The following is a 16,838-nucleotide window of genomic DNA, read 5'->3' on the forward strand; positions in this document are numbered from 1 at the left end:
TCATGAATCCAGTGTTTGCAGCAACTGCACAGAACATAACTGTCGTGAATAATAAGAATGTGCAGTACGATATTACTTGCCTTGATCTCACTTCAATCTTGAGGAGCAATCTCTTGTTCCCTTTTTTCATCATTTTCTCTTCAGTGACACACTTGTACTACATCTCAGGCATCACCAGCATCAGTGCCTCACAAATTTTAGTGGACTTGTGAGTATCCTGCTGATTTTCCAAAATACAAATTATAATTCAGTAAATCTAAGGTGAGGCCCAAATTCTACCTTTCTAACAAGCTCCAATGTGAGAACTCTGCTGCTTGTCCCTGAGCCACTGAATAGTAAAGATATACATCCTGCCTTGCATACCTGCAACACTAATTTAACTCGAATAACTCTCTATAGTTGAATGATAGGAGTAGTAAGAGACAAAATTGTGTTTCTCCTCTGGAGCTCAGAGAACAAACTATAGAACTAGGAATGTGTAAAATTTCCTCCAACCAAGAAGGCCTTTAACCAGAAGAGTATCAAATGTCTCAAGTACTTCAAAAGCACCAGGAAGGAAAAGAATAAGAAAAGACTACAAATTTGGCATAAATTCAACACAGAGTTTTATTGAGAACATGTTTCATGAAAGCAAGATCCTTCACCAGGTATGCATATATTAAAAACACACATACTTTGCATTGAAGGAGTAGAAAAATTAGAAGGAAAAGGGGGACCTAAATAGCTGCAACGAAGGAGAGGAAGTGAGGAGTACAGTTAGCAAAGTACGGCTGAAATGTGGTGGGAGTTCAGACCAGGAAGAGACCGTTTCCCACTTGTGAGTCAGGGAAGGCCCTCGGGAATAAGGACATCTATAACAAGCCTGATGATCCATTAATAGTTGAACACGTGAAGATTGCTAGGATCCCATTGCATTTGGAGATAAAATTTGAATTTTAAAGTCCCAGAACCCAGGTCAGAACAACAAATCCTGCAAAACTAAATTGAGCGTATATTGACAAATGATCTTTAATCAGAAACAAGCAAAACAGACAAAAGTTTTACAAGGAGAGTTGAGAGGACGTCATCACCATGATGTGTTCAGGTGTATCCTGAGCTGTTGAACTGCTGGTCTCTCACCCCAAAAGGAGAAGGGTGACAAGGAGGATCATGGTGTATCTTAATGGAAACTGGATGAAAACAGAGATAGAAGTCACTCTGAATAGGGTGGAGCTAAGAGTTGAGGAGTAATAGGGAAGGGGACTGGGGAGAGAAGAACTGAGGAGAGAGAAACAAAAACCATGGGAAGACAAGTGGGGTAGGAAATAAGAGTAGGAAAGACACATGCAAAGAACTCACCAGCGTTTCCTGAACCAAAGCGCAAGACCTATCAGAAGAAGCAAAGGCACTATCACCGCCAAGATGATCAAGCCCATGGAACTGTGATGTTCTGTGAATTTGGGGAGACACCAAGGATGTTATAATACACCCCATTTTACCTCACCACTCCCTGTTTCACTGCATTCCCTTGGCTTCTTTTTTTCATCTGGGTATCCAACTTCCCAATCTCCTTCCTTTTTTTGTTTTTCTCTCATCCCTGCTCAGAGATGGATTCTTCATCTTATCCTCAGCATCCTCCTGCATCTACAGTGCCCTCATTTTCAATACTTCCATTTCTTAGCTTACCTAGTTTTATTCATGTTGGGGCTATAATCCCTAAAATCCTAAAATTTTCAGCTTGCCCTCCCTCTATGCCTGAGGACCACCCCTTGGCATTTCCAGCCTGGGCCCCAGCTCTTTCTCACCCCAGTAGAGGATGATGTCCTGGCCCTCTAGACTGCTGTGCTTCACCCGACAGGACAGGTCAGCTGCCTCCCCAGCGGCCACCTCCTGGGTTGCTCGGAGATACCATGTCCCGTCAGCATTGGGCAGGATGTCCCCTCGCTGAGTGCCCTGCTGCTCCTGCTCACCCCGCATCCACATCACCCACACAGGTTTTGGGTAGAATCCTGAGACATGGCACACAAGCTGTAGACGGCCAGGGCCAGGACTGAGGCCACGGGACAGCCAGGCCTCGGGCTTCACTGCAAAGGACAGAAAAGACATTCAAATACAGACTTGGAGTTTCATATCTCCACAGTAGTTTAGAAGTTTAGATAGACACATCGTTCCCATTTCTCTCTTTTTTTTTTTTTTTTTTTTTTTTGAGACAGGGTCTCACTCTGTCACTATGCTGCAGTGCAGTGGCATAATTATAATTATAGCACACTGTAACCTCAAACTCTTGGGCTCAAGCAATCCTCCTGCCTCAGCCTCTTAAGTAACTGGGACTACAGGTGTGTGCTACCATGACTGGCTAACTTATTTTTATTTTTTAGAGACAGGGGTCTCACTATGTTGCTCAGGCTGGTCTGGGACTCCTGCCCTTAAGCGGTCCTCCAGCCTCAGATTCCCAAAGCACTGGGATTACAGATGTGAGCCACTGTACTCAGCCTTTCCCACTTCTGGGTGGCTCTTCCTTATTCCAAATTGGAAGCGGGTGGTGGAAGGGTATGATTTTCAAATCAAAAGTTCTTGGAGGGAGGGTGCAGGACTGACCTTGCCTCTGGAGATGTGCCTTTCCGGCATCAAGAAGACCCAAGATGAGACGTGGGCAGGTGTCACTGAGGAGACTGTGTATTATGTCATTTTGATGCTGATTCTGATTGATCACTTTGCAGAGACGCTTGGCCATATTCCCAGCCACTGGAGATGGCAACCATGAATTGTTCTGGAAGCTGATGAAATCTGATCCTTGATAAGCTAACCGAAGGAAGCTTCCTGAGAACTTTCCAGAATGCAGTTCACAGCCTCCTGTCACCTGTATCTCAAAAGGATCTGGGGTTATGAAATATGGGAAAGAGGGAGAAAAAAATAGAAGATGAAATGAGTAGAAGCAAAGATTGTAGGAGCAGAAGCAAAGATTGCAGAAGCAGAAGGGGGAAGTTTGCAGGGTTTGACATAATGGAATAAAATTTGGTTTGGTCAGGGATTCAGAGAAAGAGGAATTGGTGGAAGCTGTCGGTGGAGGAAATGATTAGTAACGTATGGAAGAGGGCAGATTGGTCAAAGAAAGTGATGTGAATGCTGTGGGTGAGGAAGGACTTGGTGTAAGAGAACTGGGATTACAACAACTTAAGTTGAATGGAATGCAGTGGGTTACAATTGAGTATATAGAGAGAGACTGCTGAAGAGAATGAATGAGAAAGTGAGAAAGCTGAAGGTATCTGGTTGTAGGGCAGGAGGAAGGGTGGCCATAGCATACCTGTAAGAAAAGGTAATAATGCATAACCCTGCAGTCAATAACAGAGGAGTTCATAAGTAGCAGAACTGTTTGAAGAATTAGGATCTGGATAAGAGCCCTTGCCCAAAAGTATCCAATTGTAGTTTTATGGTGGAAAGAATAGAACAAGATACAGAAGAGAGTCAGGCTGTTTCCTACAGGAATAAGAAACATTGAGACATTCCCTGTCTCCCACCTCCCCACTCCCCATGGAGGAAACTGAACTCACACTGAAACTGCAATTCACGGGAGTATCTACGCATTCCCTCAAGGAACCGAACACAGCATATATGGAATAACATTTCCAGTTCCTTCCACTCCTCGTTGCTGAAGTTTCCCCTGGACCAGGGCCACAGGAAAATGATGGTGCTGCAATTTCTGTCCGAAGTGTGGGTCTGCAAATGACCCAGATAACCTGAGACCAGATTTCGTTTCCAGGAATGGTTATTAAAGGATGAGATCCGGATGACATGGAAGGAGACAGGCTCCTTGAGCCCTGTGGCAAAAGAACAAATAGAATGGGGAGAAAGAAATTGAGAAAGAGAATGGAGAGAGGCCAGAGTGGGGGAACTCAGAATCTGGAGAAAAGGGGATCCATCATGGTCTTAGCAGACGTTTGCTTGCCACAGAGCCCCATGACTTATCAACCACCTTCATCAGAGCTCAGGGACTTGGAGTCATGGACAGTCAGAATGGAACCAGCCTGGCACTCTCACTTTCCAGGTATATGCTAGGGAAAGCACACACACATATACACACACATACACACATGTGCACACACACAAACACACACACACAGACTTTCATCCACCCAACTGGGCAGTTGTCAGAGTTCTTACCGTCTGCATTGCCACCACCTGGGAGAACAGCTAGCAATGGAAGTAGCAAAAACAGCATGTCATTTGCAGATGTTATTTCCTTCTCTCAGAAAAAATGGTCTTTGATTTCTGTTCCAAACAAACCTACCCCCACGATATCTCTATTCTGACTTCTTTCTGCAACCAACAGACAAACCTCCCCTGACTGCAACAAAGAAAATTCACTCCAAAAACCCTGAGACGCCTGTTCAGTCTCTCATTTCCCTCTGGTTCTGACTCTCCTCTCTAGTTTCCAACTTCTCTCCTTGTCACCAACTTCCAACTTATTCACCTTCCCCTAATTCAACTGCTATGGAACAAGTCTGACGTGGCATTGAAAAGCCACTTAACCACTAAGGACCTTTTTTTTCCTCAATCATACAATAAGAGCATAAAACTAAATGGCTCCCAGAGTGCCGCCCAATGTTCTCATGTCCCTGCTGTTTTTTATCACTCTGTCCTTTTCAATATTTTCCCATGCATTTTCTTCCCGTCTCTTCACCCCCTTACTACGTTCTCATTTCTGATTTAACATTGATTGATTTGCTTTGTCAGAGTCTCCTATGACTGCCCTGTGTGACAGTATAAACTAACACCTTTTCTCCATTATTCTTAGAGAAGAGCCAGTAACCATCACACACACCCAAAAAAAACAAGAACACTAAAATATATAAAGAAAATTTCCTCTGTTTGATTTTCATTGATATACATTCACTCACCCAACAGACTCTCTAGCACCTGCCTGGAGTCAAGCATCTTGGTACTTAAGAATATGCAGTGGTTGACAACACAATCACTTTATTGAAGGAGTTTTTACTCTACTTAGGGAGAAAAACACAAGAACTATAAATCTTGGTGTACTGAGTTTCATTATACTGTATACACTCTCTGGATAAAAAGGAGGCCTGCTTGAAATAATATTTTCTAAAATGGGGACTCCTAACTAAAGTTTGCCAGCCCAGAATTTTGACTTCAATGGTTGACTTGGATATTAGTTCCATGCCGTTATCACACTGTATCCCCACTTAACAGAGTACCTCGCAAGTGGTAGGTGCTTAGTGAATATTTGTCAAATGAATGAATAAATTCAGCCAATACATCCATTTTTTAATTATGGAGGAGCTATTCAACATGAAACTTTTTAAAGATATCATAAAAGTTACTTGTAACCCTACATAGTGAGATGAGAATCTCATACACTTTTATTAAGGATAAAAGTACAAGTTACTGCCATGAGGTTTACATAAAGGATCCTGCTATAAATTTCCTACTACTTATAAGAAACTAGTCAGAACTTGTGAGCAGTGAAGTTAATGGAATATTCCAAAGTCTGTATCCCAGGATCCCTTTTTATTAGTCCTACTTGGATGTTTCAGGGTGGTTTGTGATAAACGAGTCTTTGCTGGACAGATTTATATTCCTCTTTTATGCTGCTTCTTACTGTTCAAGGACTTCTAAATATATGTTTGTGCTTTGTAGGTATCATCCATATAAATGTGTTTGGGCTATTTACTTTATTGTTTGGTTTTCAAAATAATTATCTGAAGCCAATTTAGGGGAAAAAATTTTTTTTTCTCGAGATAGGGTTTCACTCTGTTATTCAAGCTGGAGTGCAGTGGAATGATAGTAGCTCACTGTAACCTCAAACTCCTGGCCTCAAACAATCCTCCTGAGTCAGCCTCCCAAAGTGCTGGGATTATTGGTAAGAGCCACCAGGCATGGCCTGCAAATAATTTTTGTTTGTTTGTTTGTTTTTTGTTTTGTTTTGAGACACAGTCTCACTCTGTCACAATTTTTTGAAGCCGGACCATCAAAATCACAACTTGAATTTACCAAAGAACTGAAATATCAGGGCATGCAGTTAACCCAAAATATAAAGAAAGACAGACTCCTCCAAGGACGGAAGGAATGCAAACCCTTGTTTACTTGGGACAGATGCCAGACACTATAGAAGCCAGTAAGAAGAAAAATTCAGCTACAATTTTAAACAAATTAGTAAAGGCTAGCATGAGTATATAGAAGCCCTGGGAGTCATAGAAACAGGAAATTTCACATCAGTCTCTAAGCCCTTTTCCGTAAACCTCATCAGGGTCTTCTGAAAGATTAGGGTCAGAGATGTAGACCAGATAAATCCTCTCTCATGATGTGGGCCTGAGGAATGAGAACAGCTACTACATGGGAAAGGTAGTAAGTCCCAAGCAGACCTCTCTCCTCTATTGTAAGAAAGAAAGAAAAAAAAAACCTGGCCAGGTGCAATGGGTCACACCTGTAATTCTAGCACTTTGGGAGGCCAAGGTGGGCATCACAAGGCCAGGAGTTTGAGACCAACCTGGTCAACATGGTGAAACCCCGTCTGTACTAATAATACAAAAAATTAGCCAGGTGTGGTGGTGCACACCTGTAGTCTCAGCTACTTGAATCCAGGAGGCAGAGGTTGCAGTGAGCCGAGATCATGCTACTGGATTCCAGCCTGGGCAACAGAGCAAGATTCAGCCCAAGATGGCCAAATAGGAACAGCTCCAGCCTCCAGCTCCCAGCATGAGTGACACAGAAGATGGGTGATTTCTGCATTTTCAAATGAGGTACTGGGTTCATCTCACTGGGTCATGTCGGACAGGTGGCGCTGGTCCGCAGGTGCAGCCTGACCAGCGAGAGCTGAAGCAGAGTGAGGCATTGCCTCGCCTGCAAAGCACAAGGGAGAAGGAAATTCCTTTTCCTAGCCAAAGGAAATTGAGACACACAACACCTAGAATATTGGGTAACTCCCACCCTAATACTGCCCTTTACCAAGGGTCTTAGCAAATGGCGCACCAGGAGATTATATCCCACACCTGGCCCAGAGGGTCCCACGCACAGGGAGCCTCCCTCATTGCTAGCACAGCAGTCTGAGATCTAACTGCAAGGTGGCAGCGAGGATGGGGGCGGGGGCGCCCGCCATTGCTGAGGCTTAAGTAGGTAAACAAAGCCGCCAGGACACTCAAATTGGGTGGAGCCCACCACAGCACAAGGAGGCTGGCCTGTCTCTGTAACTCCTCCTCTCGGACAGGTCATAGCTAAACAAAAAGCAGCAGAAACCTCGGCAGAGGTAAATGCCCCCATATGGCAGCTTTGAAGAGAGCAGTGGATCTCCCAGCATGAAGATTAAGATCTGAATATGGACAGATTGCCTGCTCAAGTGAGTCCCTGACCCCTGAGTAGCCTAACTGGGAGACATCCCCCACTAGGTGCAGACCAACACCTCACACCTCACATGGCGGGGTACACCCCTGAGACAAAGCTTCCAGAGCGAGAATCAGACAGCAACACTTGCTATTCAGCAATAGTCTATCTTCTGCAGACTTTGCTGCTGATACCCAGGCAAACAGGGTCTGGAGTGGACCTCAAGCAATCTCCAACAGACCTACAGCTGAGGGTCCTGACTGTTAGAAGGAAAACTAACAAACAAAAAGGACACCCACAACAAAACCCATCAACAAAGATTAAAGGCAGATAAAACCACAGAGATGGGGAAAAAGCAGTGCAGAAAAGCTGGAAATTCAAAAAATCAGAGCACATCTCCCCCTCCAAAGGAATGCAGCTCATCGCCAGCAACAGAACAAAGCTGGACGGAGAATGACTCTGACAAGTCGAGAGAAGAAGGCTTCAGTCGATCAAACTTCTCAGAGCTAAAGGAGGAACTATGTAACCAGTGCAAAGAAACTAAAAACCTTGAAAAAAGACTTGACAAATGGCTAACTAGAATAACCAAAGTAGAGAAGTCCTTAAAAGAACTGATAGAGATGAAAACCATAACACGACAACTACATGACAAATGTACAAGCTTCAGTAACCCACTCGATCATCTGGAAGAAAGAGTATCAGCGATTGAAGATCAAATGAATGAAATGAAATGAGAAGAGAAGTGTAGAGAAAAAGGAGTAAAAAGAAATGAACAAAGCCTCCAAGAAATATGGGATCATGCGGAAAGACCAAATATACATCTGATTGGGGTGCCTGAAACTGACGGGGAAAATGGAACCAACTTGGAAAACCCTCTGCAGGATATCATCTAGGAGAATTTCCCCAACCTAGTAAGGCAGGCCAACATTCAAATTCAGGAAATACAGAGAATGCCACAAAGATACTCCTCAAGAACAGCAACTCCAAGACACAATTGTCAGATTCACCAAAGTTGAAATGAAGGAAAAAAAGTTAAGGGCAGCCAGAGAGAAAGGTCGGGTTACTCACAAAGGGAATCCCATCAGACTAACAACAGATCTCTCAGCAGAAACTCTCCAAGCCAGAAGAGGGTGAGGGCCAATATTCAACATTCTTAAAGAAAAGAATTTTCAACACAGAATTTCATTTCCAGCCAACTAAGTTTCATAAGTGAAGGAGAAATAAAATCCTTTACAGATAAGCAAATGCTTAGAGATTTTGTCACCACTAAGCCTGCCCTACAAGAGATCCTGAAGGAAGCACTAAACATGGAAAGGAACAACTGGTACCAGTCATCGCAAAAACATGTCAAAATGTAAAGTCCATGGATGCTAGGAAGAAACTGCATCAACTAGCAAGCAAAATTACCACCTAATATCATAATGACAGGATCAAGTTCACACATAACAATATTAACCTTAAATGTAAATGGACTAAATGCTCCAACTAAAAGACACAGACTGGCAAATTGGATAAAGAGTCAACACAATCAGTTGGCTGTATTCAGGAGACCCATCTCACATGCAGAGACATACATAGGCTCAAAATAAAGGGATGAAGGAAGATCTACCAAGCAAATGGAAAACTAAAAAAAGCAGGGGTTGCAAACCTAGTCTCTGATAAAACAGACTTTAAACCATCAAAGATCAAAAGAGACAAAGAAGGCCACTGCATAGTGGTAAAGGGATCAATTCATCAGGAAGAGCAAACTATCCTAAATATATATGCACCCAATACAGGAGCACCCAGATTCACAAAGCAAGTCCTTAGAGACTTACAAAGAGATGTAGACTTACATACAATAATAATGGGAGACTTCAACACCCCACTATCAACATTAGATAGATCAACGAGACAGAAAGTCAACAAGGATTTCCAGGAATTGAACTCAACTCTGCACCAAGCGGACCTAATAGACATCTACCGAACTCTCCATCCCAAATCAACAGAATATACATTCTTCTCAGCACCACATCGCACTTATTCCAAAATTGACCACATAGTTGGAAGTAAAGCACTCCTCACCAAAAGTAAAGGAACAGAAATTATAACAAACTGTCTCTTAGACACAGTGCAATCAAACTAGAACTCAGGAATAAGAAACTCAATCAAAACTGCTCAACTACATGGAAACTGAACAACCTGCTCCTGAATGACTACTGGGTACATAACGAAATGAAGGCAGAAATAAAGATGTTCTATGAAACCAATGAGAACAAAGATACAACATACCAGAATCTCTGGGACACATTTAAAGCAGTGTGTGGAGGGAAATTTATAGCACTAAATGCCCACAAGAGAAAGCAGGAAAGATCTAAAATTGACACCCTAGCATCACAATTAAAAGAACTAGAAAAGCAAGAGCAAACACATTCAAAAGCTAGCAGAAGGCAAAAAAAAAAAAAAAAAAAAAAAAAAAACTAAGATCAGAGCAGAACTGAAGGAGATAGAGACACAAAAATCCCTCCAAAAAATCAATGAATTCAGGAGCTGGTCTTTTGAAAAGATCAAAAAAATTGATAGATCACTAGCAAGACTAATAAAGAAGAAAACAGAGAAGAATCAAGTAGATGCAATAAAAAAATGATAAAGGAGATATCACCACCGAACCCAAAGAAATACAAACTACCATCAGAGAATACTATAAATACCTCTATGCAAACAAACTAGAAAACCTAGAAGAAATGGATAATTTCCTGGACACATACACTCTCCCAAGACTAAACCAAGAAGAAGCTGAAATCCTGATTAGACCAATAGCAGGCTCTGAAATTGAGGCAATAATTAATAGCCTACCAACCAAAAAAAGTCCAGGACCAGACTGATTCACAGCCGAATTCTACCAGAGGTACAAGGAGGAGCTGGTACCATTTCTTCTGAAACTATTCCAATCAATAGAAAAAGAGGGAATCCTCCCAAACTCATTTTATGAGGCCAACATCATCCTGATACCAAAGCCTGATAGAGATACAACAAAAAAAAGAGAATTTTAGACCAATATCCCTGATGAACATCGATGAAAAAATCCTCAACAAAATACTGGCAAACCGAATCCAGCAGCACATCAAAAAGCTTATCCACCATGATCAAGTGGGCTTCATCTGTGGGATGCAAGGCTGGTTCAACATATGCAAATTGAAAAATGTAATCCAGCATATAAACAGAACCAAAGACAAAAATCACATGATTATCTTAATAGATGTAGAAAAGGCCTTTGACAAAATTCAACAGCCCTTCATGCTAAAAACTCTCAATAAATTCGGTATTGATGGAACATATCTCAAAATAATAAGAGCTATTTATGACAAACACACAGCCAATATCATACTGAATGGGCAAAAACTGGAAGCATTCCCTTTGAAAACTGGCACAAGACAGGGATGCCCTCTCTCACCACTCCTATTCAACCTAGTGTTGGAAGTTCTGGCTAGGGCAATCAGGCAAGAGAAAGAAATCAAGGGTACTCAGTTAGGAAAAGAAGAAGACAAATTGTCCCTCTTTGCAGATGACATGATTGTATATTTAGAAAACCCCATTGTCTCAGCCCAAAATCTCCTTAAGCTGATAAGCAACTTTAGCAAAGTCTCAGGATACACAATCAATGTGCAAAAATCACAAGCATTCTTATACACCAGTAACAGACAAACAGAGAGCCAAATCATAAATGAACTCCCATTCACAATAGCTTTAAAGAGAATAAAATACCTAGGAATCCAACTTACAAGAGATGTAAAGGACCTCTTCAATGAGAACTACAAACCACTGCTCAGTGAAATAAAAGAGGACACAAACAAATGGAAGAACATATCATGCTCATGGATAGGAAGAATGAATATTGTGAAAATGGCCATACTGCCCAAGGTAATTTATAGATTCAATGCCATCCCCATTACGCTACCAATGACTTTCTTCACAGAATTGGAAAAAACTGCTTTAAAGTACATATGGAACCAAAAAAGCCCAAGACAACCTTAAGCCAAAAGAACAAAGCTGGAAGCATCACACTACCTGACTTCAAACTATACTACAAGGCTACAGTAAACAAAGCAGCATGGTACTGGTACCAAAACAGAGATATGGACCAATGGAAAGGAACAGAGCCCTCAGAAATAATACCACACATCTACAGCCATCTGATCTTTGACAAACCTGCCAAAACAAGAAATGGGGAAAGGATTCCCTATTTAATAAATGGTGCTGGGAAAATTGGCTAGCCAAAAGTAGAAAGCTGAAACTGGATCCTTTCCTTACTCCTTATATGAAAATTAATTCACGATGGATTAGAGACTTAAATGTTAGACCAAAAACCATTAAAACCCAAAAGAAAACCTAGGGAATACCATTCAGGACATAGGCATGGGCAAGGACTTCATGTCTAAAACACCAAAAGCAACGGCAACAAAAGCCAAAATTGACAAATGGGATCTAATTAAACTGAAGAGCTTCTGCACAGTAAAAGAAACTACCATCAGAGTGAACAGGCAACCTACAAAATAGGAGAAAATTTTTGCAATCTACTCATCTGACAAAGGGCTAACATCCAGAACCTATAAAGAACTCAAACAAATTTACAAGAAAAAAGCAAACAACCCCATCAAAAAGTGGGCAAAGGATATGAACAGACACTTCCCATAAGATATTCATACAGCCAACAGACACATGAAAAAACGCTCATCATCACTCGCCATCAGAGAAATGCAAATCAAAACCACAATGAGATACCATCTCACACCAGTTACAATGGCAGTCATTAGAAAATCAGGAAACAACAGGTACTGGAGAGGATGTGGAGAAATAGGGACACTTTTACACTGTAGGTGGGACTATAAACTAGTTCAACCATTGTGGAAAACAGTGTGGCGATTCCTCAAGGATCTAGAACTAGAAATGCCATTTGACCCAGCCATCCCATTACTGGGGATATACCCAAAGGATTATAAATCATGCTGCTATAAAGATACATGCACGCATATGTTCATTGCGGCACTATTCACAATAGCAAAGACTTGGAATCAACCCAAATGTCCATCAGTCACAGACTGGATTAAGAAAATGTGGCACCTATACACCATGGAATACTATGCAGCCATAAAAAAGGATGAGTTCCTGTCCTTTGTAGGGACATGGATGCAGCTGGAAACCATCATTCTCAGCAAACTATCGCAAGAACAGAAAAGCAAATACCGCATGTTCTCACTCATAGGTGGGAACTGAACAATGAGATCTCTTGGACACAGGAAGGGGAACATCACACACCGGGTCCTATTATCGGGAGGGGTAGTGGGGAGGGATAGCATTAGGAGATACACTTAATGTAAATGACGAGTTAATGGGTGCAGCACACCAACATGGCACATGTATACCTATGTAACAAACCTGCACGTTGTACACATGTACCCTAGGACTTAAAGTATAATTTAAAAAAAAAAAAAAAAAAAAAAAAAAAAAAAAAAGAGCTCTTACCTGCCGGGGAAAGGGCAGAAAGCTCTGCTGCCTTCAGGCACAGGTGAAAACCCACTGCAACTGAGGAGGAGAAAAACAACAGGAAGGAACAAGAAAACATCCTGGTTCCAGACTATTAGAGGTCCCAAACTGCTGGAAGAAAGGCAGGAACACTTACATGACAAAAGTTCAAAAAATTCAAAAACAACTGACCTGCCTAAGAATGAGACTGCACCAGAACAAAAGATAGTGCTCCTACTCCTTCTCCCAAGCAGTATCATAAGTATCAATTACGAGAGGAGTCTGCAGCTAGAAGAATGGAAAGCATGGTGGTGGGTCCTCTAGAGATACTTCACAAAGGAAACACCAAAACCTGAGAGTGGAGACATTAACAAAACCTGGCAAACCAGCCCCACCCTATGAACAGAGTAATGTAGAGGAACTTGAAGACTATTGTAGCAACAGCAAAATTCAAACCCAGTTAGTTCCAGACTAGATTGACTGAAACCCTCACACTGCAGTTCACTCTTGAATAACGGGTTTCAATTGTGTGGGTTAACTTATACATGGATTTTCTTCTGAGTCTGCCACCAGTAAGACAAGGCAACTCCTTTTCCTCCTCCTCTTCTGCCTACTGTACATGAAGACAATGAAGATGAACACGTGATGATCCACTTAATAAATAGATACATTTTCTCTCCCTTCTGATTTTGTTAAAAATATTTTCTTTCCTCTTGCTTACTTCATTATGAGAATGTCATCTATAATACATATAACATACAAAATATGTGTTCATCAACTGTTTTTGTTAGCAGTAAGGCTTCCAGTCAGTAGTAGGCTATTAATAGTTAAGATTTGAAAAAGTCAAAAGTTATACATGGATTTTTTACTGCATGGGGCTGTCATCACTCCTAACCCCCGTGTTATTCAAGGGTCAACTGTACAAGTTTAGCAAGCTTAGCCTGATTTCTTATATGGAATGGCTCCTGGGAAAACCTTAGAGATATAGGGACTGTAATCCTTAAAAAACTCTTCTAAAACTTTATGAGGCTTCTCCCTCACTCAAATGAAATAGAGCTGCAGGGACAGCAGACTTCACGCCAAGGTAACAAAATGAGGGCACTAAAGCTAGCATACACACACAAATGTTTTGCAAGTTAATGCAAAGAATAGAGAATGAAAAGATGAGGGAGATGGGAAGAGAGGAACAACACTGGGCTGATCAGGCAAAAGACATCCTCATGACTCAGACCAAGGTGAAAGATGGCAGAAATGGTTGGGGAAGGCTGAGCTATCCAGGGTCCTAGGATGGAAAGTCTGAGAGAGGCAAGATTCTCTGAAGGTTTTAAAGAGGCAGAGTCAGGATCATCCTCCAAATAATGAGTTAATGAGTGTATTGTATATCCCGGGCTTGCTTCATGGGGCATGCAACCAATGCAGCAGCATAGTTGATGCCCTATGATCATCATCTTTAAATTCTTCATAATTTTATCTTAATGTATGTTTTATAAATGAAGTCAAATGAGCCAAAAAGAACTTGTGTGACGGCTTCTCAGCTGACATGTGGTCTTGGCTCCCATCACTTCACCTCCCTAGCACTGATTCTCCACCATCTGCTCCCCACTGTCTGGGGCCACAGGCAATTCCTGCCTTCCTGTCCACCACCACCCTGCCACTCTCTGCCCATACAGCCATCTGATCTCATCGGCAGAGGAGGCCCCTTCTGCCATCACCTTTCACAAGTACCTTGCTTCGGGCAGGGACACAAGGAGAATAAGATTTGGGGGCATGCATCCCACAGTATCTGCACAGAGCTTGGCTTTAGCCCCATCCCCACCCAGGCTGCACCACAGAGTGTTTTGAGACAGCTCAGGACAACCTGCTATCCCTTGATCCAATAATCAAGTGCATCTCCATACAGTGGTTGCAATTTCATGGTGGTCACCCATCTGTAGAGGGTTGGAGTGGCCACGGTGGGAAGGGGAGACTGACTTCCTCTTCCCAGCAAGAGGAACCCAGCAGCCAGTGGGCAACTTGCATGGGCTCAGAGTCATGGAGTGGGGCCCCCGGGCACCTAAGAGCCCCTGTGTTCACTCTGTGAGTATCCCTGTGCCCAAGGGGTACAACATTAGCAAATTAAACAAATAAACAAAAATAACAAAACAAAACACTATAACAGGTTGAGACAGAGAGAAAGAGACAGAAACTTCAGAAGGAATGAGAAAGTTTTATATTTTAATACTTTTAAAAGCACTCTTATCCTGCCTATTTGAATACAGACCTGCTATGTTCTGAATCTTTGTGTCTTCCCAAAATTCATATGTTGAAATTCTGACCCCTGATGTGATGTTAGTAGGAAGTGGGGCCTTTGGGAGGTGATTAGATTGAGATTGGAGCCCTCATGAATGTGATCAGTTCCCTTATAAGAGACCCAAGAGAGACCACTGACCCCTTCCACTCTGTGAGGACACATCCAGAAAGTGTACTCTATGTACCAGAAAGCAAGTCTCCACTAGACACTCAATCTTCCCTGATCTTCCCAGCCTCTATAACTGTGAAAAATAAGTTTATGCTGTTTATAAGCCACCCAGTCTGTGGTATTCTGTTTTAGCAGCCTGAATGGAGAATGAAAGGGCCCCAGATTTTTATTCTTCACAACCCCACAAATTATGTGTCCTGCACCCTTGAGTATGGGGTCAGAAAAGCAAAGAGAAGTCAGTTTACATTTGATAAGGAAAAGAAAGAGAATTAACTAATTGAGAAATGGAGTTCTGGGACCAAAGGTTTGGGAGCTCATCAGAAACACCAGGGGCGTAAAAGATGCTAAAGAAGGAAGAAGCGGTAGAAGAGGAAGTTGGGCGCAGATTGGAAAGAGAAGTGGAGCCAAACCACAAGTTTCTCCACCCCAACTTTCTGTGGGCAGAGCTGATCTTTATCAGAGATGCAGGCTGTAGCTGGTGAGAGTCATAGTCCTACTGTGGGTCTGCAACTTTCCCAGCCAACTCCACTCCTGAGTGTGCACTCAGCTATGGTGGGTACAGGGCAGGATCTGAATGAGGGAACGGAAGGGAACAGGGCTTTTTGGAAGCTGTCTGGGGGCGCTGAGAAATTGAGGGTGGGGGCTGAGAAACAGCAGAATGCTAGGCAAAACTCAAGAGATAAGATAGGTAGGGAAGGTGACCAGGATCCGAGAAAATGAAAATAATTAAGAGAGGAGATGGCTATCACTGATCACTGATAATTTTGTGCTCCCTGGACACAGGAAACCCCAGAGAAGAAAACTAGGGTGAATAACATATACCCTGATTGGAACTCAATCAGACAGGTGTCCCAGCTATCCTAGGCAAGTCCACTATTCTTCCCTTTGCCACCAAACCTTTCCCCAGGATCCACTTTCTTGAATCACTGGTGTTCACGCCAAAAGCATGTTCCTGTTCACTGTAACAGCTCTTACCTGTTGCTCCCCCAAAGCCGAACATGGCTTCTAAATTCTTCCTTCCCCAGTGAAGCTCTCCTCGGAACCCAGATATGAAAGCTCCCCTCCCGACGTGGTCTCATCTCATCTGACTTCCCCCTCTTCACTAACAGAAACCTCAATTTCCTGGCCAAAGAAACCACTGCCTCTCATAACCACAGACTTGTCATCTTCCCCCCACTCTGCTTGAAGTTTTTTCCTTGCCATTCTGGCTTCTGGCAGGTCTCGCTTTATCTGCCTGTGTGCTGCTGGCCTCTCACAGCACATCTCTTGCAGTAAAAGGAGCTTTAGACTGAATCAAGATGAACCCCCACATGGAACTCCTGTTGGACATCTTGAATTGGAGAGATCCTTAACACTTTGGCCTCAGTTTCCTTATCTGTAAAATAACTAGATTGAAAGAACTGAATAGTCGCTAATGTCACCATGGCTTAGTCTTTGTGTCTTACCTTGCTCCTGTTCCTTCCCATACATGTGTTATTCTTCCTCCATCTTTCTCACTCTTCTGTGTCTTCACTGTCATCCTCCCTTAGCCTTTATCTCAGCTCCGAGAGCCTCCTCTTCA

The 16,838-nt window shown here is 42.5% G+C and overlaps 1 protein-coding gene across 5 annotated transcripts; it reads right to left on the reverse strand.

The window, feature by feature from the left end:
- Nucleotides 1–581: 581 nt before the first annotated feature.
- On the reverse strand, nucleotides 582–16,762 carry LOC105498106 (CD1a molecule). 5 transcript variants are annotated; one of them, XM_011769960.2, is made up of 6 exons: nucleotides 16,723–16,762; nucleotides 3,531–3,797; nucleotides 2,578–2,856; nucleotides 1,785–2,063; nucleotides 1,339–1,429; nucleotides 582–1,169 (listed from the first exon to the last, which is right to left on the reverse strand). In XM_011769960.2, the coding sequence occupies exons 1-6, from the start codon at nucleotides 16,745–16,747 to the stop codon at nucleotides 1,160–1,162; spliced, it is 951 nt and encodes a 316-aa protein (XP_011768262.2). In that variant the 5' UTR covers nucleotides 16,748–16,762; the 3' UTR covers nucleotides 582–1,159. The 5 variants fall into 5 exon arrangements, with proteins under 5 accessions (XP_011768262.2, XP_011768261.2, XP_011768259.2 ...); XM_011769959.3 differs by lacking the exon at nucleotides 16,723–16,762 and adding an exon at nucleotides 16,253–16,349; XM_011769957.2 differs by lacking the exon at nucleotides 16,723–16,762 and adding an exon at nucleotides 12,820–12,934.
- Nucleotides 16,763–16,838: the final 76 nt, after the last annotated feature.

The sequence above is a fragment of the Macaca nemestrina genome, chromosome 1 (genome assembly GCF_043159975.1).
Source record: "Macaca nemestrina isolate mMacNem1 chromosome 1, mMacNem.hap1, whole genome shotgun sequence".
Taxonomy (NCBI): Eukaryota; Metazoa; Chordata; class Mammalia; order Primates; family Cercopithecidae; genus Macaca; species Macaca nemestrina.